Source organism: Narcine bancroftii, chromosome 4 (genome assembly GCF_036971445.1).
Source record: "Narcine bancroftii isolate sNarBan1 chromosome 4, sNarBan1.hap1, whole genome shotgun sequence".
Lineage (NCBI taxonomy): Eukaryota > Metazoa > Chordata > Chondrichthyes > Torpediniformes > Narcinidae > Narcine > Narcine bancroftii.
This window is the reverse complement of record NC_091472.1, coordinates 86467976-86492081: the sequence shown is the minus strand read 5'-3', so window position 1 is coordinate 86492081 and position 24106 is coordinate 86467976. Positions and strand designations below refer to the sequence as shown.

Here is a 24106-nt window from a genome sequence, read left to right as displayed (position 1 = left end):
GCTTTGGTATCAAGGTTAATTCCCATGATCTAATGTGCACAATGGATATTTTACAATCAAATGAGAGAACATGAAGAACAATTTTTAAATCTCATCCAAAAGACCAACATCAACAAGGAAGCAATGCCTCAGTTCTGAATCAGAGTGGAAGATGAGATTTTTGTAAAATGTTGGAAATACTGAGCATTTTAGACAACATCTGACATGGAATTGAACTTTTTGCTGTTTCTCACTCCACAGATGCTGCCTGACCAATAGATTATTTTCAGCACGTTCTTCTTATTTCAGAATTCCAGCATTTGCACTCATTTGCTTTTTAATCACTGCCAAGATATTTGTGCTCAATTCCATGAAGTGCATTGAACTTGTGTAAATTTAAATCAAAATTAATGGCAGGCAGGATTTAGTACACAAAGCTGGTGTATCATGTTGATTTCAAAGACAAAATGTTCAGCTAAAGAATTTAATTATGTTAGCAATAGATTCATGACACAGAGCCATCTGGTGTACAAACTGGGCAGCTATTTATTTTGTTGAGGCTGGCTTGCATACCATAAAACAGAGGAGCAGAAAGACGCTATTCAACCATTCGAGTCTGTCCTGCAAATGAAATACAATGTTGAAACATGTACAGTCAGGCATTTTGGTAGAAAACATAAATGGGCAGATTATTTTCTAAAAAGGGAGAAAATCAAAAATACCCACATGCAAAGGGACCTGGGAGAATGTCCATTCTCCTTATCTGTCTAAGTCCTCCTGCAGCCTCCCTCAATACTACCTGGTCTTCCATCTACCTTGATATCATCTGCAAACTTGGTCACAATGATCTAAATTATTAATATGTAAAGAAAGAAACGGCCTCAGTGCCAACCCCTGTGAAACACCACTATCAACTAGCAGCTATATTCTGTTTCCTCACTTCCTGCTAGCCAATGCTCTACCCCCACTAGTATGTTTTCTGTTGTACCATGAGCTCTTGTTAAGTAGCCTCATGTACAGCAACTTTTCAAAGGCCTTCTGAAAATCTAAATTCACATCCATTGCATCTCCTCTATCTAGCCTGCTTGTCCCTTCTGCTAATAATTCCAATAGGTTTGTCAAACAAGATTTTCCCTCAAAGAAATCATACTGGCTTTGGCCTTTGTTGTCATGTGCCACCAAGTGCTCTGTAACCTCATCCTTGACAATCGACTCCAACATCTTCCCAACCACTGATGTCAGGCCAGCCGGTCTGTAATTTGCTTTTCTGCATCATCAGTAATAATAACAAATAAAAATTTATTGTTCTTAAAATACATGCTCTTATTTTTCCGAGAGAATATTAAAAAATTAAAATAAGGGAAAATGATAGTAAATGTAAGACTATCATCATGTTAATCAGTTCATTTGCTGTAGTGCGCGTTGAAAGAACCAAAGGCTTGTTGATCCAAACCAAGGCTTTTATTAACTAGAAGACTGGAGCATATCACAAGTAGGTCGACCAGTCCAGAATGACCTGGTCTGGCTAGGAGCAATCCTTTAAGACCTGCCAGTAGGCGTGGCTACACTCTCAGCCAATCACAACCATCCTATACCACAATATATACATATACACATTGGTGATAGAATCCATACTATCTCATTTGTGAATTGCCTTAACATGCTAGGAGTAAATCGATTAGTCAACAACCATGCAGTATGATCTTTAAATCCATTATCCATGGATATGCTGAGAAAACAGGTTTCAGAAGTGTGTAGGTTTAATTAATTTAAGTGAAACATACAATAAAGGACATGATCCATATAAATGGAATATCTACATAAATTAATGTCATAAAGCAGCTGGCTCAATCTACCAAAAGGAATTAAGCAAACTTGTCAATTTCAAATAAATGGGACTCACTTCTGGTTCCATTAAGCAATTCTATTGCTTAAATGAGAAAGGCAAGAAATTAGTTTCAAATAAGGGCAATGTCTGCTGTAATCCAATGTGGTCAGAACTCAAATGTTATTAAGCATTAATACAAAAAAATGTCAGTACACACAATACTTCAACCCTTGCCTGCCATAAAGGCAAACCAAAAGTCGCCCTTAGCATTGCCCAGTTTTAGCAGCTTCAGCAGGGCGGCTTTTCTGTGCAATCCAATGATAAGTTTATCAGCCAAATCAAATGGAAATGAAAATTATTATTACAGTGACAAGCGCCAAATATTTTGTTTATACCCTTTCATGCCATTAGCTTCTTTCTGTCACATCAATAAAGGATTACAAGTCAGATGCATGCACAGAAATACACTGCATCTGAAGAAAGTATCCAGCCTGGATGGAATACCCAGCCAAGTATTAAAGATCTGTGCTGACCAACTTACCAATGTATTCATGGATATCTACAATATCTCACTCCAGTAGGGTGTGGTACATATCTGTTTCAAGCAGATGTCAATCATACCTGTGCCCAAGAAGAGCATAATAACCTGCCTTCACGACTATTGACCAGTAGCATTTACATCAACAGTGATGAAGTATTTTGAAAGGCTGGTGTTGAAGCATATCAGCTCCTGTCTGAGCAGTAACATGGATCCATTCCAGTTCGCCTATTGTAGAAACAGGTCTATGGCAGATGCTATCTCACTGGGTCTACACAAAACCCTGGAACACCTGAACAGCAAAGATGCAAACATCAGGATGCTCTTCATCAACTACAGCTAAGCATTCAACATCATCATCCCTTCAAAACTGATCAGCAATCTCCAAGACCTGGGAGTTAACACCCCACTGTGGATTTTCTCACCTCCAGACCAGAATCAGTGAAGACTGGTAAGAACTTCTACTCCACAATCTCCATCACTACTCGAGCATCACAGGGCTGCGTTCTTAGCCCCCTGCTCTACTCACCTAACACCTATGACCGTGGAGCTCGGTGCAACAATAATACCATCTACAAATTTGTTGATGATACAGTGGTAGTGGGTTGTATAAAGGATGGGGATGAGTCAACACACATGGTGGAGATTGAAAACTTGACTAAATGGTGCACAACAACCTTACACTCAATGTCACCAAAAATAAGGAGTTGATTGTTGACTTCAGGAAAGGAAAGCTAGAGGAATACAATCCAGTGATCATGGGGAGGAAATCAGAGGTGGAGAGGGTGAGCAAATTTAGGTTCTTGGGATTCACTATCTCAGAGGATCTTTCCCAGACCCTACACACCAATGGCATCATGAAGAGAGCACATCAGCACCTCTAATTCTTCAGGAGATTGTGGAGGTTTGGTATGACACCAGAAACCCTGGAAACTTTCTGCAGAGGAGTGGTGGAAAGTGTGCTGACCGGCTGCATCATGGTCTGGTATGGAAACACCAAACCCCTGAGCGTAAAGCCCTCCAAAAGGTAGTGGACATAGTCCAGGACATCACAGGCAAAACCCTCCCCACTACTGAGTACATCTACAAGGAACACTGCCATCTGAGGGCAGTAGCAATCATCAAGGATCCACGGCATCCAGCACACGCTCTGTTCTCGCTGCTGCCTTCAGGAAAGAAGTATATGTTCCACAAGACCCGCACCACCAGGTTCAGGAACAGCTGCTACCCCTCCACCATCAGACTCCTCAATGACAAACTCAGTCAGGGACTTATTTAAGGACTCTTACTTGTGCACTTTATTGATTTTCTTTTGTTCTATCTGTATTACAGTTTGTTTACGTTCATTATCTGTTTACAGTTCTTTTATTTGTTTAAATGTTTTATACTGTGTACAGTTTATTTTTTGCACCACCAATTAGTGGTAATTCTACCATGCCCGCATGAAAAAGAAATCTCAGGGTTGTAAGCGATGTCATGCATGTACGCTGCCAATAAATCTGACGAAGAAAATGTTGGAAACATTGCTCAGACTGCTACAATATACAGAGAGAGATAAACAGTGTTTTCTGATAAAGGATCATCAATCTGAAACTAACTTTTTTTCTCTCTCCATAGATGTTGTCTGACCGCTGAGTATTTTTTACTTTTATTTCAGACTTTTAAAAATTATTCTTAAATGTAGGTGTACAGCACAGTAACGGGCCTATGCCATCCAAATACCTCAATTAACCTACAACCCCCATACGCTTCTTACATCTGTAGTTTTTTTTTTCTCTTCGCCCTCAGTCAAATGGCTCTTAGCAGAGAGTGGTGGCAACAATGATAAGAAACTGAACATCCAGTGATGTTGGTTCAAACCACCCCCCCCCCACCCCCACCCCACCATGACAGTTATAGAATTAAAATTCCTAATTATTAACCTATTTTCCAAAGAACATTTAATTATACCAACTCTTCTGGTTCATCTTGATTGGCAATCTGCATCCTGACCTTGTCTAGACTATATCTAGACAAAATGAATTACTTTGAAACACCCTTTAAACCTCACAATCCATTCATTTCTTTGATGCCTGTTACATTAAAGCAGAAAAAAATAAAGCCCAAGCAATCCCTCATTATTGACACTGAATTCAGGCTGGGCAATGTTGTTCCCAGCCCAGTTGGCTTTGCAAAATTCTTTCCACAAAATGCTATCTAACTTGGAAGAGGTGTGCCACAAGCAACAAGTTGTCATTACTGCCCACACAGAATCTTACCTTACAGGCAACTTGTAAGATTCTTTCATCATAATCCCTGTCCCACCAGCAGGACAGACCCATCAAGGAGAAGTATTGGAGTAGATCAGGGGGTCTTCAACATTGATTCCATGACAATAGATCACACACAGGTAAGGAAAGCTTCCTCTATCAGCCTTCCCGAACTGATGGATAAGTGTTCCTTTGTGTTGAAAAATACTTGAAAGAAGTATAGAACATAACAAGGGACAGAATATACCCTGGGTCCTTTGCCAAGAGTGGCTTGGTACTTCTACCACTGACCTAGCTGACTGACTCATAGAAGAAATAATACCATCAAGGTCCATTGATAAGTTTGCCACTCATACTGTACAAGGAAGTGAGTGAATCAGATCTAGAGGTATGCCGACTTGACTTTGCCCTCCTCAATCCAGCTGTTGCAGGTGCATCTGTAGAAAAAAAAACTAGTTAGTTTTAAATTTCCTACTCACTGCTGAGTTGAAGTGAATTAATACCAACCAGTGTCACAAGATCACTTGATCTCTATTGCCCAATCAGCTTCCTGCTGATCTGAGCTTTTCAAATCCAATTGCCTGAGTCCAATTGCTTGGTGCAGCCTTCAGATAAAATACCTGTTGAAGTCTGCTACCATAGCCCCTTCCAAGATTGCAAGAGTGATTGATAACAAGAAAAAAAGGTAGCTTTACTGATGTACAATATTAAGAAACCCTTCAGGTGTTGAAATATTGTGCATAATGAGCTGGCCAGTGTACTTTTCTCCCAGACCTTGTTGTTTTTACAGGTGGAGATGTGTTTATCCCCGTCAGAGGTGGTGGTGATAGTGGTAGTGATAGTAGTAGTTGTAGTCGTAGTTAAGGTCATAGTAGTAGTTTCTGCTTACTGGCACAACTGGTTCATTCCCGGTCGTCGGTGTAGCTAAAACCTCATCCTCTAAGTGAGCAACTTTAAGATGGTTGATGCTAACACACTCCCTCTTGCCTTGTACATCGAGAATGAAATACTTGGGAGACCTGTGTGTCAGCCTATATAGTCCAGAGTATGGTGTCTGGAGGGGTTGATGTACTGCCTCACATCCGTTGAACGTGAATTGAGCTCAGGTGGTACATGTGATACAACACTTTGTGTACATGTTTTGGCAGGAGTGATATTTGTCATCTACTGCTGTAGTTGATTAACATAATTGGCTGTGTCTACTATTTATGTAGGTTTGATCTGGTGCAACCATCAGTCCAGGTACTGTTAGTGTAGTCCCATACACTAGTTCAGCCGGTGTGCAGCCTAAGTCTTCTTTTACAGTTGTACAGCTGCCTAGTAGTACTTTTGGCAAGTACTCATACCACTGGTTTGGGTTCTGCTGGGCTTTCAACGTTGCCTTAAGTTGACGACGAAAGTGTTCGATGATGCCATTAGCTACAGGGTGATAGGCTGTTGTGTGGGTGCGTGTACTGCCGAGTAGATTGGTCAGTTTGTGAAGGAGTTGGGATTCAAAATGTTGACCCCTGCCTGTCATGATCATAGATGATGTGCTGTAACATGTTACCCAGTTGTGGACCAAAACTCTGGCTATTGTCTCGGCCGTCATATCATATCAGCCCACCTGCTAAAACTGTCTATACAGGTGAGAAGATAACTGTACACATTTGACAGAGGGAGAGGACCTACCAGATAGATATGTACATGTTGAAATCTGACATAGGGGGTAGCGTATGTGTCAAGGAGAGCTCTGGTATGATGGTGAACTTTGGCTTTCTGACAGGTTATGCACCTCCTAGCCTGCGACTTAGCATCCTTATTCATGTTAGGTCATACAAAGTGAGATGTTATCAGCCTCTGTGTAGACCTTGTACCAGGATGCAACATATTGTGGAGGCCATTGAAAACAGATTGCTGATGTTGCTTGGGAACATGGGGTCATTCATGTCCAGTAGATGCATCACACCAGATATGTCCATGACTTGCTGGCAAGGGTGCACGCTTGAATGAGAGTGAGGTTGATGGTTGAACTTCAGGTTAGTCATCATCGTCCTCCTGGTCACAGGCAAGTTGCTGAAAATCAGTGGTAGAGGAGATATGCAATACAGGTGTTACAGTGCATCTGCTACTGTGTTTTCCTTCCCTTTGACGTTGAATATCAGAGGAGAACTGTGATAATGAAATCTAAGTGATGGACTTCATGTGGGGAGTACCTGTCCAGCTTGGAACAAAGAGTGTACATCAAAGGCTTGTGATTGATGTAGATAGTGAATGTGTGACCCTCGAGTAGATGGTGAAAATGTTTGATGGCCAGCAGTTCACGACCAAATGTGCTCTACTTGGTCTCATCAGGTTGGAGTCACTTGGAGAAAAAGGCAAGCGGTTGCCAGGCACTAACTGCGAGCTGTTGAATGGCTCCACTTACTCCAACATCTGATGCATCGACAATGAGACATAATGGAACGTCAAGTCCAGGATGAACCAGAGTAGTCGCACCAGCCAGGTCGCTCTTAGCACAAGGGAAGGCTGAGAGCTCCAGCTTGTTGAGTGTGATGGACTGATTTTTCTTAGTCCTGTTCTTATTCAAGTCTTATTGAGTGGTTGGAGTAGGTCAGCAGAGGGCGGGATGAGCTGTCTGTAAAAATTGATCAGACCAAGAAACTCCTTCAGCTTCGTGAGCAACAAAGGAATGGAAAAATCATAGATGACCTTCACCTTGTTGTCATGAGGACGAATCTCATGTTCATCAATGATATGGCCCAGAAGGGTGAGTAACAGTACTTCAAACTGACACTTGACTGGATTGACAACTATGCCATACTCATGCAAGTACTCAAAAGTAGATGGAGATGAATCAGTGTTCGTCATCTGTAGAACTGGCTACTAGCAGGTCATCTATGTAAACATAGACAAAAGGAAAACCACAAACCACATCATCCATCAGCCTCTGAAATCACATTTCGTAAACCAAACAGCATATGTACCCACTTTAAAAGTCCAAAAGGAGTCATGATGGCTGTCTTGTGCATGTCAGCAGGCTCTACTAGGATTTGATGGTACGCCCGAATCAAATCGCTCTTGGAGAAAATCTGACAATCACTATGAGATGAAAAAAAATCCTGGAGATGCAGGATGAGGTGTCGATCAGGCACTCTACAGGCATTCAGGGAATGGTAGTCTCCACATGGGCGCCAATCTCCTGGTGTCTTCTTGGCAATCATGTGGAGGGAAGATAACTAATTGCTGTCAGACTGTTGAATAATTACCCAGGTCCAACATATGATCAAATTCAGCCCTAGCAATCTGCTGGTGATCGGGGGCGAGTTGCCAAGGCCGAGCCAAGGTGAGCGGACCATGTGTTTGTATATGGTGGGTGACAGAGCGTTTGACCTTGGTATGCTTGTAAATTGAGTGAGTAACCTTTGAATACTCTCAAAGAAGGGCGTCAAAATGTATAGTTGATGTCGTGGTCATAACAGCTGGACTGACGTGTTGTGCATCGCTGACGATTCCCTGAACTGTGGGGCTGGAGATGGAGTCAATAAGTTTGTGGTGTTTGACATCCACCAGTAGTTCATACCCACATAAGAAATGAGCTCCAATGATAGGAGTGGGTTCATCGACAATGATTAAAAACCTACCTAAAAACACGCCAAGATTAAGTGTATGATTTTTCTCTGTATGTAAAAATGGGCAACTTATTGACAGCTAGAAGTTGAACAGTAGTGGAAGTACCACAAATATGAGATGTTGATGGAGGGAGAACTCTAACTTCTGCTCCAGTGTCTACTAGAAAACAAATCCCCTGGCGTTTGTCTGCAACATAAAATAGTGGATGACCCTGCAGCTCTGCACCAGGAAGATTCATTGCCCCTAGTCCCTGGCTTGGGCATTTCCCTGCTGTTTAGCTCGAGAGCAGGGTGGCACACAGTGTTGAGCCTTGTTGCTGAATCTCCAATGATACCAACATTCGGTGCCGTCGTACATCGCTGCAGTTGTGCCTCCGCCCCTGACATAAACAATGCTGCCCTTTTAGGCTGTCACTGCAGCCCCAATCCACAGTGATGTGGCAGATGAACACCTGAATTTCATGTGTGAGTTGATCAATGTTACACCACAGATTCATCATTTCTGATTGCTATGTGGAAGGAGGATCAGGAGCACTGACTGTTTGCACTGACCTGCCTGGCATAGCCACCTCTAAAATTTTGTCAGTGATCTTAGTGAGTATGTGATGTCTACAACCTTCAATGTTGATGCCAGGATAAGATGAACATTATCAGGCAGGTGCTGTAAAAATAACTGTGTTAGGATGTTGTCCGCCAACTTGCTGTCTCCTAACAGGTGATATATTCGCTGAAGAAGCTGCAGTGGTTTCCATCCCCCAGCTCTTCTGAGATAAGAAGGTGGTGTAAATGTCGCTGTTCTGAAAAGCAAGTGCACCTGATCAACTCGGCTTTAAGCTTGTTATATTGAAATTAAGAAGTCACGTACTTCTTGTGGCACCTCCAGTTGCAAAGAGGCAGTAACATACACAAAACGCATCTCCTGTGATGTTATGTTCCGGGTAAAACATTTCTCCTCCACCTGTGCAAACCATAACATCAGGTCAGTGGGCTTCAAACTGACCCTCACAATGAGTGGTACAACTGTGATGGTGGTCAACTTACTCACTTCCTCTGTTTCTACGTTATTCGTGGATGAAATTAGATATCTCCTATGTAGACAGTAGAACGGAGTAGAACAGTAAATGTACGTGAAATGGCAGATCACAAACAGGGTCACCAATGTAGAAAAAAAACTAGTTAGTTGCAAATTTCCTACTCACTGCTGCATGTACTGTGTGGAACTCCAGTCAAAAAATACCAACTCCCTAGACTGTTGAGTTGAAGTGAATTAATACCACCCAGTGTCACAAGTTCCCTGGATCACTTGATCTCTATTGCTCAATCAGCTTCCTGCTGATCCAAATGCCTGAGTCACCTGACTCTAATTGCCAGGTAAAATCCCTGTTGAAGTCTGCTTCACATCTGTCCATGTTAGCATTGTAGATGTGACCACCTCACAGTTCTCATGGAAATAATAATACATCTTCATATTGAGGACACCCACCATAAAGTGGTGTGGATTTCCAATTGCATTTAATGGCATAGATTCAGGACAAATTTGCCAACTCAAATTGGGCAACTATGAAGTGATGTGAACCATTGGCAGCATCAGAAATATACATTACACCACCTGCAACTTGGTGGCAGAGCACATTTCCCATTTTGTCATAACAGTTAAGGGTCAACAATTGTCAATGAGGGGTGCCCATTGGCATTCTGGGATGTACACAAGGTGAAAGCCTGTGAAATTGCAATACAGCACTACGTGTGTGCTAATCAAAACTAATAATGCAATAAGCCAAGCTATACAATTGCGCAGCCAGTGGATCTGATTGAAATACTGTAGCCTTTTCACATCTTGGTACAAGCGATAATGGACAATTAAATAAATAACAGCAAAAGGAGGTTTCAAGGACATCACCATCCTCAACAATAACAAAGCCCATGGAGTGAATGCTATGGACAAGATTCAGATGGTTTCATCAATATCAAAGTAAAACATGGAAACAGGCCCTTTGACCCAACATGTTTGCACCAATCATCAGGCACCCATTTTACACAAATGCTATGCTAATTCCAGTTCATTTTCTTTGCAGATTCCACCAGTCATCCACACACAATGAGCAAGTTATAGGGGCCAACTAAATTACCAAGACACTCCTCCTTTAGACGCGAGTGGAAAAAGCAGCATCAGCAGGAAGCCTACCCAGTCATAATGAGAAGGAGGGGAATAGGTCTGATTGAATCAACTGGGAACTAATATGGTTTCCCAAATTAGCACTGTTTCTTTCAATACTTTTGTTCCCTTCCATAGATTTAAAGTTATTAAGGATAGTGAGATTTGAAAAACTATTTAGCCTTTCGCTTCAGACATTGTGATAGCAAGACAAACTGGTTGGAATAAGCTTTTCAGTCAATTTTATATGCTGACAGCAGGTATCCAAGAGCAAGGTCAAGCCATTCCATTCAAATAAAAATGTGATCTACAATTTGTTTGAAGATCACAATCCTTAGCTTTATCCCAAAATAAGAAAGAGAATTAATACTGTCCTTTGACTGGCAGAGAGTAAATATAGGTGACTAAAGGAAGATTTGAAAGCTTGTGATTTCCATAAGTTTTGCTCATTGTTGGGAAAGTTAATTCAATGACTGCTAACACTTTATGTTGTCTGTAGCTTTAGTTCCAGAAATAAAAGCCTCCTTGAGCTTTTGAAACTGGACTACCAGATCTTGAAGGAAAGGGCCAGCACTTTTCACCTAAACCAACAGCAGGCACCAAGGAGCAGGCTTCAGGACTTCCAGAGCACTAAGGTAGTTTCCAACTCATTGAATATTTTGCTTTTCCTCTAAAATTGATGAGAATACCATCCCTTTGATGAGTAAGAAATGACAATTTGATATTGTTTATAGAGCATATTGTTCATTTTCTCCAAAGTCCCATGCATTATATTAATAATGAGCAGGAAAAGGGATACCTGGACTAGAATCTAACTGTGCTCATATTTAAACACACACTTTGTTAACTGCCCAAATAAGCAGACACATGTGAAAACACTTTTTTTTACACTGAGAGTTTGTTGTGATTTGCAATGTGCTGCCTGAAGAGGTAAAAGAATAACATTTTCAAAGGGAATTTGTATAAGTTGATGATGGGAAACCAAACAACAGAGCAACGTTGAAAGAGATGGAAATCGTAACTGTCGCATCAACAATGTAATGATTACCTGCTGTTATACCCCTGTGATGCAGACAATGCTGCTGTTTATATCACAGCCCTTTCATTTATAGCTTAGGTCAAATACACCTAGCAAGATTGACATGCCTCTTCTCTTGGGGTCAATTGAAATAAGTTTTACAAATTCCAACCAATTCCTATCCCTGTTTACACAGCCAGCTGTCTGAATTTGCAATAATACTGTGGTGATACGACCACAAGCCAACTGCCGGGGGCAATCTCTGTACCTGCAGGAAGGCCACCTGGCTAGCTGCCAATCAGCCAACCTGAAGAAACCACCTAAGGGCCTGACTCCACATGGCCCCGGTTGTCAATCACTGAACATAAACCTGAGTTGGCCCCATGGGGAGCCACCAAGGCTTGAACTGGTGTTCAGACTTTTATTGGAATAAAGCCTGTTGTACAGTCTTTTGAGTTTGTGCTTGCCCTGCTGCTATCTCAATGCACCACAAAGACAGTATAAACTGGTGCAGGAATTGTGGTGTGCGCTGCGATGGACAGCAGAAGGAGAGTAAGGGAAAAAAAATTGGTCCTCTTGAAAATCAGAGTGGTCATCTATGTATGGAGTCACAAAAAAATGGGAGAGATCTTAAATGTTTTTTTTCCATCACATTTTACACAAGAAACTGGGACAGAGTCATGGGAAGTAAGGAAAATAGATAGTGAAGTCATGGACCCTATACAGATTAAAGAGGAGGAGGTATTTGCTGTCTTTAAGCAAATGAGGGTGGATAAATCCCCAGGGCCTGTCAAGTTTGCAGGGGCTCTGTCAGAAATATTTAAAATGTCCTTAGCCATAGGTGTGATGCCAGGGGATTGAAGGGTAGTTCAAGTTGTTGTTGTTTAAAAACAATCTCCAAAAGGAGAGGTCACGTGATATGGAGAGAATAGGAGGCGGAATCCCAGAGCTCCCAAGACAGAAAGAAAGTTAACGGAAGAAAAACCTCAAAGGAATCACCAGGGTACACAAAAAGGACGTGGGAACATGTTAAGAATACAAAAATGACAAAGAAAGGCAAGCCCATATCCAGAAATGGTAAAGAAGTAGTTTTGAAGCAGAAAACCAAACCAGAGTTGAGGAGCCTTGTGGCTAGGAAAATGGCAGGGCGGATGGAGTGGCAGGTGAGGTTAATCTAGACAACGTTGGATCAGCTGAGGAGGCGAGTCCAGCGCTGGGTCAGCAGAGGAGGAGAGTGACAGCAGAAGGAGTGAGGAGGTTGGGAATGGTATTGAGGTCCCAAACAGTGATGGAGCCAGAGGAGGAAGACCCCAAGGAGCCTCAGGACTCAGGAGAAAAGCCTCAAAGAGGCAAAGCACGGGGCATGGCATGATGGCATAGGGAGATGTGGAAAATGCCTCTCCTGGCAGAATTAATTAATTAATGGGTGCTTATTAAGTATTAAATAACTTTAAATTTTCTAGAGGTCTCAAAAGATGGCAGTAAAAAAATCCAAACTGCAAAAAAAAAATCAGCTAGAACTGAAGTTTATGGATCTACCTTGAAGATTCAGCCTCCGATCCTGGTTCCTCTCCAGCCCCAATCTTTGAAGGCTTCGCAGTTAAGGATTCAGGCTCAAGCACCACCTTCTCGGTAGCTGGGGAAGATGGCGCTGGAGCATGGAAGAAAAGTACAGAGATGATTGTAGAAACAACACGCATGCGCGGAACTACGCGCATGTGCACGACAGAAGCGATTGAGTCGGAGTATGTGGACTCGACTCCTCCTGTGATTGCAGGTCAAACAAGGGCTAAGCAAAAAGCCCACCTGCAATTTCAACCCTTGGCAACTTCAACAGAGGAGGAAGAAGAAGAGCCAGGAGTAGAAGAAGAAAGCCTTCTGCCGCAATCACAGGGAGAGGAATCAGAAGAAAAAGGAAGAGACCACCATATTCAAGATAAAATGGGTGCATATTATGTTACCCCCAAACCTCTTGATCCACAGAATTTTGAAAAAATGGATTTAATTAGTCAAAAAATGGATAAAAACTTTGCTGACGTGAAAGCTGATTTTACCACTTCATTGGGAGCTATTAGAGAAGAAATGACTGTAATGAAGACAGATACGGCAACGTTTAATAAAACTGTTGATAAAATCAAAATGAAAGTTCAAAAATTTGAAGATTTTCAGGAATGTCAAATGGAGGTAGAACAATGTAATACAGTTAATAAGATAGAAGATTCTTTTACGGCATGGGAAATTCAGAAGAAAGATTTACTGCAAAAAGTTGATATGTTGGAAAATCAGGGTAGAAGAAATAATGTGAAAATTGTTGGTTTGCTCTTTAATGATCCAGAATAATGGAGTATTTTTTAATGCATATTTGAGTAATGAAATTGTCAATAGAAGAAAATAATTTAATCCAGCAAAGTCAGTTTTGTTGAAGAAGGGATACAAATAAGAACCAGCAGTTCTTAAAGTTTTTTAAATGGACAGTATCAAGCTCAATATTTTGCTAATTGAAGCTTTGGAATTTGCCAATTCATTGCCTAATATTAAGCAGAATGGAAGGCAATCTTATGCATCTCAACAAATCAAAGGGGATCAAGAAAAATCAAAAGGAGGGGTTTCACCAGGAAGAAAAAAGCCAACTGAAGCTCAAGTTGAAATTGATGATGATCAAGTTAATAGAGAAGAAGCTTCTCATACTTGACTGATTTATATAATGTCTGGGAGAGGCGGGTTCTTTCTTTTCTGCTTTCCTCTTCCGAGGCCTCATGCAACTAGTGGTGAGGGCCACTTCTCGTTATGAAGGGAGTTAGCACTTTTGGGTTTTTTTAATGATTTCTTACTTTCTATTTTTGGAGATGGTATGTTTTGCAAGTTGGCTAAGGAGCTGAGCCGACCCAGGGTGGAGAGGAGAGTTGAGTATTTTTAAAATTAAATTATGGTGATACAAAGTTTGAATTATGTAACGTTTAATGTGAATGGGCTCAATAACCCAATTAAAAGGAAGAGGGTTTTAGCTCATATTAAGAAGTTGAAAGTAGATATTGCCTTTTTTTCACAAGAAATTCATTTAACAGAGAAAGAACCTCAAAAATTAAAGAGCGTATGGTTGGTCAAATTATAGCTTTGTCTTTTAACTCTAAAGTATGAGCAGTAGCTACTTTAATTAATAAAAAATTTCCATTTAAATTACAATCAATAGTCATTGATCCTTTTGGTAGATTTGTGTTGGTAAATTGTCAAATTTATTCAGAATCTTGGATTTTTATGAATGTGTATGCTCCTAATATAGATGATGAAAAATTTATTCAAGATGCTTTTCATAATTTGGCACAAGTAAATGGAAATATCACAGTTGGTGGAGACTTCAATTGCTGTTTGGACCCAATTTTAGATAAATCTACAAAATCTTTAATGAAAGGGCTAAAAGAATATTGACATTAATGTTAGAGCTAAATTTGGTAGATATTTGGAGGAAATTGAATCCTAAAGAGAGAGATTATTCATTTTATTCTTATCAGTTTGATTCTTATTCTAGAATATTTTTTTCTTAATTTCGGCTCATTTACAAGGAAGGACTGCGTATGTACAGTATAAACCTAGAATTGTATCAGACCATTCACCATTATTGATGTCATGTTTAAATTCTGATAGAATTGAAACAGTTTATAGATGGAGATTTAATTCATCATTATTAAAAAAATGTAGATTTTTTTTATTCTATGAGAAGTCAAATACAGATGTATTTAGATACAAATATGAATTCAGTTGATAATAAATTTGTTTTATGGGATGCATTAAAAGCTTATTTAAGAGGCCAAATAATAAGTTATTCAACTAAAATTAAGAAAAATTATCTTAAGTAAGTAGATAAATTAGAGAAGGAAATTGTAATTTTGGAAAATAATTTGCAAAAAACCATCAGGAAAGAAAAGGTTAGAATTGATAAATTTAAAAAATGTATTATAATTCAATTCAGACTTATAGGATTGAGAAATTAATTGATAGAAGTAAGCAAAAATACAATGAATTAGGAGAATGAGCACCTAAGGTTTTAGCTTGGTCAAGAAGAATTCAAAAATTACCTAGAAGATACAGGATATAAACGATTCTTTTAGGGAGAATAACACTAAGTTATATTCATCTCAATCATTAGATAATGAAGAAGAAATTAACGATTTTTTACAGAAGCTTCAACTTCCATCTTAGAATTGCCAAGCTTGGAAAGATTTAGATTCTCCATTTACATTGAAGGAAGTTATTAAGGCTTTAAACTCTATGCAAAATGGGAAATCTTCCGCTGAAGATGGGTTTACATTTGAATTTTATAAAAAAGTTTAACGATTTGTTGATGCCTTTATTAATGGAAGTATTAAAACAAGCGACTACAACTTGCTCATTCCCAGAATCCTTTTCAAATGCTGTAATAACAGTAATACCTAAGAAAGATAAAGATTTACTAAACCCTGAGTCTTATAGAATATTGAATGTTGATTAAAAATTGTTGCTAAAGTTCTGGCTAATAGAGTAAATGAATATTTACCTGAGTTGGTTCATTTAGATAAATCTGGATTTATTAAGAAAAGATATTCTGCTGATAATATAGCTAAATTAATTAGTTTAATACATCAATTGTATTTGACCCCTCAGAAATTAAAGAAATTTGAATTAATTTCTTCAGATTTGTGTTTTAGATGTGGACAAAAAATAGGTACTTTTTTCATTTGACTTGGACTTGTTCTAAGGTTAAGAATTTTTGGATACAAGTTAAATTGCTTTTGGAGTGAGTATTAAAAGTGAGTTTACCATTTGATCGAATGTTTTTTTTTACTGGGGTCATTAAGTTGATTGCTTTAGGAGTGAGATTGACTATGCACCAAATCAAATTTTTACTTTTGGCTTTGACTGATTCTAAAAAATGTTTGACAATTCTTGGAAATCTGATTTAGTTTTAGGAATGCAAAGATGGTACACTGAAATTAAATCCTGTATTCCTTTAGAAAAGATCATGTATAATTTGAGGGATAAATATAATTGTTTGTAAACGAATGGAGCCCAAATTTAAAAACTCTTGGCATGAAGATTTAATCTCTCGGTCTGCTCCAGTGGATGTCTCGGTTTCCACAGCTATAAAGTTAATTATAGTTGTCCTTAGTGACCATCTCCTTTTTTCTTTCTTTGTAGGTGGGAAGGGGAGGAGGGAGGTTTTATTCAATTATATAATGTTTGTATCAATATGCTATAATTAATGTTATTTGATATAAAATTGTAAATAAATAAATAAATAAATTGAGCACACAGGGAGGCTCAGAGCCCTCTCTACATGATGTAATAAAAGCACTTAACCTCCTGGAGGATAGACTTGCCTGTTCAATGGAAAAAAAGGGCTGAAGGGGGAAAAATTGGACAAAATGCAGGGAGCCCTTTCAGAATTGATGGGAAGGGTGTTAGAGGTAGAGGACAGAGTGGGGGTAACCAAAGATGTTATGAGTAATATAACATGGGGAAGAAAATAAATACCCTGATAAAGAAAAGGGACCGGATGCCCTTGAAACGATAGCAGAAGGAACATTAAAGTAGTGGGGTTGAAAAAGGGGATTGAGGGACAGAACCCTAAATGCTTCTTTCAAAGTCAGATCCCCAAGGGGCTGTGTGAAGGCACACTAGGGGAGAGAGTGGAAATAGAAAGGGTACATAGGTCCCTCCTTCTGAAAACAAGTCCTGGCCAAAGACTGTGCTCTGTCCTGGTAAAACTATTGCAAAACCAGGACAGAGAGGAAATACTGACGGCAGGGCAGTTGGGGCGAAAAAAGAGAGAGGGCCACATGGAAATAGAGGGGAATAAGGTATTTTTTTACCCGATATCAGTGCGACACTCCTAAAGGCAAGAAAGGCGCTGGAACCAGCAAAAAGGCAAATCAAACAGAAGGGTCATGAGTGTGTGCTGAAGTACTTGGCCACCCTGAAGGTGGTGTTACCGGGGGTGTGGGGGAGGAAATTTATTACGGACCCAGAGTGAACACAACAAATGGCTGAAGACTTACCTACACTAGCAGGTAAACAGAAGAACCAAAATCGAAGTGGGAACTAACTCACAAAGATGTATGGACTTATTATGGACTGTAACGCATCCTGGTGTAAAAAAACAAAAAGAGGATACAGAAAATGAGGTTATAATAAGTGGAAGTGAATGTTAAATTGCAATTTTTCTGGGAGTGTGGGAGACAGAGGGAGGAGAAGATGGGTGCGAACTGCACAACCTGTTGTGGGGTGGGGTGCAGGTGACAACTGAAGGGAGGTAGTCACTGAGCAAGTGGGGGGTGGATATAATACATGGCAAGGGCTGTGATGGGAGGGTAATAGGGGACTAAGCAAATGTATAACTGTAACTGGTGTTTACATCTCTTTTTATTTTCTTTTGGTTAGCTACCTTAGTTTTTTGCCTTTGTTCTTGCTGCTGTCCTTGTTTCCTATTAGTGGAGTATGTTACCCTAGTCTGTATATGCGTTTCCCTTTTTTATTTTAGTGTGGATAGTTATTTTAAATTTTGTCTTTATCCACCAGGGTCTCGCATGGTCAAAGCAGTTAGGGGTGAATGACTGATGTTGGGGAGCTGGATGAGGAGAGTTCTCAGCGTGACAGAGGTACAAAGGAAATCTTTGGCTTGGCTTCGAAGACGAAGATTTATGGAGGGGGTAAATGTCCACGTCAGCTGCAGGCTCGTTTGTGGCTGACAAGTCCGATGCGGGACAGGCAGACACGGTTGCAGTGGTTGCAGGGGAAAATTGGTTGGTTGGGGTTGGGTGTTGGGTTTTTCCTCCTTTGTCTTTTGTCAGTGAGGTGGGCTCTGCAGTCTTCTTCAAAGGAGGTTGCTGCCCGACGAACTGTGAGGCACCAAGATGCACAGTTTGAGGCGATATCAGCCCACTGGCGGTGGTCAATGTGGCAGGCACCAAGAGATTTCTTTAGGCAGTCCTTGTACCTCTTCTTTGGTGCATCTCTGTCACGGTGGCCAGTGGAGAGCTCGCCATATAACATGATCTTGGGAAGGCGATGATCCTCCATCCTGGAGACGTGACCTACCCAGCGCAGTTGGATCTTCAACAGCGTGGATTCGATGCTGTCGGCCTCTGCCATCTCGAGTACTTCGATGTTAGGGATGAAGTCGCTCCAATGAATGTTGAGGATGGAGCGGAGACAACGCTGGTGGAAGCGTTCTAGGAGCCGTAGGTGATGCTGGTAGAGGACCCATGATTCGGATCCGAACAGGAGTGTGGGTATGACAATGGCTCTGTATACGCTTATCTTTGTGAGGTTTTTCAGTTGGTTGTTTTTTCAGACTCTTTTGTGTAGTCTTCCAAAGGCGCTATTTGCCTTGGCGAGTCTGTTGACTATCTCGTTGTCGATCCTTGCATCTGATGAAATTGTGCAGCCGAGATAGGTAAACTGGTTTTGAGTTTTGTGTGCCCGATGGAGATGTGGGGGGGCTGGTCGTCATGGTGGGGAGCTGGCTGATGGAGGACCTCAGTTTTCTTCAGGCTGACTTCCAGGCCAAACATTTGGGCAGTTTCCGCAAAACAGGACGTCAAGCGCTGAAGAGCTGGCTCTGAATGGGCAACTAAAGCGGCATCATCTGCAAAGAGTAGTTCACAGACAAGTTGCTCTTGTGTCTTGGTGTGAGCTTGCAGGCGCCTCAGATTGAAGAGACTGCCATCCGTGCGGTACCGGATGTAAACAGCGTCTTCATTGTTGAGGTCTTTCATGGCTTGGTTCAGCATCATGCTGAAGAAGATTGAAAAGAGGGTTGGTGTGAGAACGCAGCCTTGCTTCACGCCATTGTTAATGGAGAAGGGTTCAGAGAGCTCATTGCTGTTTCTGACCCGACCTTGTTGGTTTTCGTGCAGTTGGATAACCATGTTGAGGAACTTTGGGGGGCATCCGATGCGCTCTAGTATTTGCCAAAGCCCATTCCTGCTCACGGCGTCGAAGGCTTTGGTGAGGTCAACAAAGGTGATGTAGAGTCCTTTGTTTTGTTCTCTGCACTTTTCTTGGAGCTGTCTGAGGGCAAAGACCATGTCAGTAGTTCCTCTGTTTGCGCGAAAGCCGCACTGTGATTCTGGGAGAATATTCTCGGCGACACTAGGTATTATTCTATTTAGGAGAATCCTAGCGATTTTGCATGCAATGGAGAGCAGCGTGATTCCCCTGTAGTTTGAGCAGTCTGATTTCTCGCCTTTGTTTTTGTACAGGGTGATGATGATGGCATCACGAAGGTCCTGAGGCAGTTTTCCTTGGTCCCAACAAAGCTTGAAAAACTCATGCAGTTTGGCATGCAGAGTTTTGCCGCCAGCCTTCCAGACCTCTGGTGGGATTCCATCCATACCTGCTGCTTTGCCACTTTTCAGTTGTTCAATTGCCTTATATGTCTCTTCCCGGGTGAGGACTCATCCAGCTCTAGCCTTAGGTGCAGTTGAGGGAGCTGGAGCAGGGCGGAATCTTGGACTGAGCGGTTGGCACTAAAAAGAGATTGGAAGTGTTCTGACCATCGATTGAGGATGGAGATCTTGTCGCTGAGGAGGACTTTGCTGTCTGAGTTGCGCAGCGGGCTTTGAACTTGGGGTGAGGGGCCGTACACAGCCTTTAGAGCCTCGTAAAAACCCCTGAAGTCGCCAATGTCCGCGCTGAGCTGGGTTCGTTTGGCGAGGCTAGTCCACCACTCATTTTGGATCTCCCGGAGTTTGCGCTGAAGATGGCTGCATGCGCGACGGAAGGCTTGTTTCTTCTCTGGCCAGGACGGCTTTGTAAGATGAGCCGGGTGGGCAGCTCGCTTCTTTGCCAGCAGCTCCTGGATTTCCTGGCTATTTTCGTCGAACCAGTCCTTGTTTTTCCTGGAGGAGAAGCCCAGTACCTCTTCAGTGGATTGCAGTATGGTAGTCTTCAGCTGATCCCAGAGGGTTTCAGGGGACGAGTCCGTGAGGCGGATTGCATCCTCGAGCTTTGCTTTGAGGTTTGCCTGGAAGTTTCCTCTCACTTCGTCTGACTGCAGGTTTCCAACATTGAACCTCTTTCTGGGGGCTTCACTGTTCCTGGGCTTTGGCTTGAAGTGAAGGTTGAGCTTCCAGCGAACCAACCGGTGGTCAGTGTGGCATTCCGCGCTGGGCATGACTCTGGTGTAGAGCACATCTCGTTTGTCTCTTTCTCGCACCAGGATGTAGTCCAGGAGGTGCCAGTGTTTGAATCGAGGATGCATCCAGGTACTCTTCAGGCTGTCCCTCTGCTGAAAAAGGGTGTTTGTAATGACAAGTCGCTGTTCTGCGCAGAGCTCCAACAGGAGGCACCCATTGTCGTTGCACTTGCCGACACCATACTTGCCCAGGATTCCTGGCCAGATTTCTGGTTCTTTGCAAACGCGAGCGTTGAAGTCGCCAAGGATGACAACCTTGTCGGCTGTAGGGGTGCGTTGTATGAGGTTGCGCAGGTCAGTGTAGAACTTGTCCTTTTCTGCTGGTTCCGCCTGGAGGGTTGGAGTATAGACACTGATGAGGGTGATGCGACGCTTGTTTTGAAGGGGGAGTCGCATGGACATGATCCGGTCCGAGTGGCCTGTCGGGAGGTTTTCGAGTTTGGAGGCAATGGAGTTCTTGACCATGAAGTCTACACCAGATAGGTATCGTTCATCCATAGGCTTGCCAGACCAGTAGATTGTGTAGCCCGCGCCGCGTTCTTGGAGGCTGCCTACGTCTGCAAGGCGGACTTCTCTGAGAGCGGCTATGTCGATGTCAAGTCTGAGGAGTTCATGTGCAATGAGGGCAGACTGACTTTCAGGTCTGTCGGCCTTGTCTAGCATGGTTCTGATGTTCCAGCATGCTAGCTTGAGTTTGTGAGCATCTTTTGAGGGGGAGGTCGTGGAGGGGAAGGTCGTGGAGGGGGAGGTTGTGGAGGGGGAGGTCGTGGAGGGGGAGGATGTGGAGGGGGAGGACGTGGAGGGGGAGGACGTGGAGCGGGAGGACGTGGACCTGTCCTCGCGCCTGCGCAAAGGAGCTTTTAGGTGGAGTGCAGTGTGCGCAGTACTGGCCCCACCCTTTACACCCATGGTTCGTGTGCCGTGGCCAAGCAAGCGTGGCACCGAGGTCCTTGGGTCATAGGTTTTATATCGGAGTGGCCTCCTATGCAGGTTTCTTATCCGGGCTGGAGGGGCCTGCCTCCCCTCCTAGGTCGGAACTAGAGCACCATAAAAGAGGATGGGTGGGCCAGGTATTGGCTTCCTCATTCAGTTCGAAAGCAAGGGGAGTGGCAATTCTGATTAGGCAAAGTGTTCCAGTGAGAGTGCAGAGTGTGACGACAGATAAAACAGGTAGATTTATAATGGTGCACTGTCAAATATACACAGATTCCTGGACCCTAATGAATAGGGTCCCAATATAGATGCCCCCAATATAGATGATGAAAAATTTATGCAGGATATTTTCCTAAGATTGGCAGAAATAAAAGAGAATTTTCTAAAGGGAAGAAATTTTAATTTTTGTCTGGACCCTGTTTTGGACAAGTCAACAAAAAGAATAGTGAAAACAAAGGTGACATGTGCCATTATTGGCAGTATGAAGGAGCTGAATTTGATAGATGTGTGGAGGTGGAAACATTTGAGGAAGATGGATTATTCCTTCTATTCAAGGCAACATTATTCCTACTCTAGAAAACATTTTTTTTCCTGAGCTTCAGCCCATATAAAGGGTAGGTCATGGAAGCTGAGTACACAACGAGACTATTCTCAGATCATTCGCCTTTAGTAGTCAAGAATGTGATGCCGGACAAGCAGGAGTTGATATACAGATGGCATCTTAATGAAGGTTTATACAAATCAGAATTGGAAGGGAGGCCAAATAAAATTATGAGTTCCTGTCTAAGTTGCCAAACTTGGATCTGGAAGGACTAGAAGGTTTAGACTGCCCCTTCACAGACGAAGAAATAGTGAGTGCATTGAATTCGCAGCAAACCAACAAGTCTCCAGGGGAGGATGGGTTTCCACCTGAGTTCTACAAGGAATTCAAAGATCTATTGATACCTCTTTAATATGGTGGTGATAGATCAAGCAATGGAGACTCATAGACTCCCAGTATCTCTTTTGACACCAATCATTATGATGATTTTGGAAAAAGATAAGGACCCGTTAAAGCCATCTTCTTATAGGCCTATTTTGCTATTACATATGGATTATAAGATAATAGTCAAAGCTGTGGCAAACAGATTGGCGAAGGATTTGCCAAAACTAATCAATAAAGATCAAGTGGGCTTTGTACAAAAAAGACAGGTGGCTGATAATGTGGGAAGACTGCTAAGTTTAATACATTTGGTGCAAACCAGAAATGAGAGGGTGGCTCTCGATGCAGAAAAGGCATTTGACAGATTAGAGTGGGACTTTTTATTTGAAGTCCTGAAGAAAATACGGTTAGGGCCAACTTTCATTAACTGGATAAGGGTGCTATCTCATGCGTCCAAAATAAAAGTTGTGACCAACGGGCAAATTTCTTCAGCCTTCCCACTCACAGGATCAGCAGACAGGGATGCCCACTATCTCCAGCTCTGTTCATACTGGCTATGGAGCCATTGGCTGAGGCCATTTGTCAGGATTCAGACATTAAGGGGTTTCAAGAGGGCCAGGAAGAACACAAGATCAGTTTATTTGCCAATGATGTACTGATATATTTGACAGACCAAGTAAACTCATTCCCCAAGCTGCACTCTACGCTGGAAGACTATTGGGAGGTCTCTGGGTACAAGATTAATTGGGACAAGAGTGAGATTATGCCAATTATGGGAAGGGATTATAATCAATGCCAAAAAAGGTTACCTAGAGTGGCCGCAAAATGGGATCAAGTACCTAGGAGTCAAAATAGATAATGATCTAAATAATTTGTACAAGTTGAGTTAAACCCCTTTGTTGTGAAAACTCGAGGAGGACCTATACAGATGGATGTCCCTGCCCATAATACTGGTGGGCAGGGTCAACTGTGTGAAAATGAATGTGCTGTCAAGACTCCAGTATTTTTTTCAGACCTTGTCTGTGGTGAAGCCCAAGGGATTTTTTTCAGGCCCTGCTCTCACACAAGAACATTCTTATGGAATAGAAAGGATGCCAGTTTCTCTATGGAGAAATTGATCTGGGATTACAGTCTGGGCAGATTAAGGATGCTAGACTTTAAAAAATATTATTGGGCAGCCCAGTCGAGATACATCTCCTCACTCTTTGGGGGGGGGGGGGGGTATGGAGAGGAAGGTACCATCCTGGGTACAAATCTGTCTGTATTTGGTGGGCAAGAGGGTTTGCAGTGGACTTTATTTACAAATGGGATGCCAAATTGCTATCTGTAAAAACAGACAACCCCATATTAAAGCAAATTATTCACATTTGGAGTGACATTAATCGATATTTAGGAATAAAACCGGGTCTCTCTTCAAAAACACACCTGACTCCAATCTAGTTAATACCTTTCATGGTGGGTAACAAGATGACGTAGGAACGGTGTCCGGTGCATAGAGGACTGTTACGAACAGGGACAATTAATGACATTTAAAAAGCTTAGGCAGAAATACGATTTGTCAAACAGGACATTCCACTGCTAGCTTCAGATAAGATCTCTTCTGCAGGACAAATTAGGTCCAACTATGGCTCTACCAAAGTGCAGTGACATAGAGACAATGATTCAAAGGGGGATCACATGGAAATTTATTTTGGCAATATA

General features: G+C 42.0%; 1 protein-coding gene across 3 annotated transcripts in view; it reads left to right on the top strand.

The window, feature by feature from the left end:
• The window catches only part of LOC138760779 (uncharacterized), a 218896-nt gene that overhangs the window by 183022 nt on the left and 11768 nt on the right, over positions 1–24106 (top strand). For all 3 annotated transcript variants that reach the window (XM_069931852.1, XM_069931854.1, XM_069931853.1), the window contains one exon: positions 10860–10995. In XM_069931852.1, coding sequence (XP_069787953.1) covers positions 10860–10995 — 136 coding nt within the window. The remainder of the gene's footprint in view (positions 1–10859; positions 10996–24106) is intronic.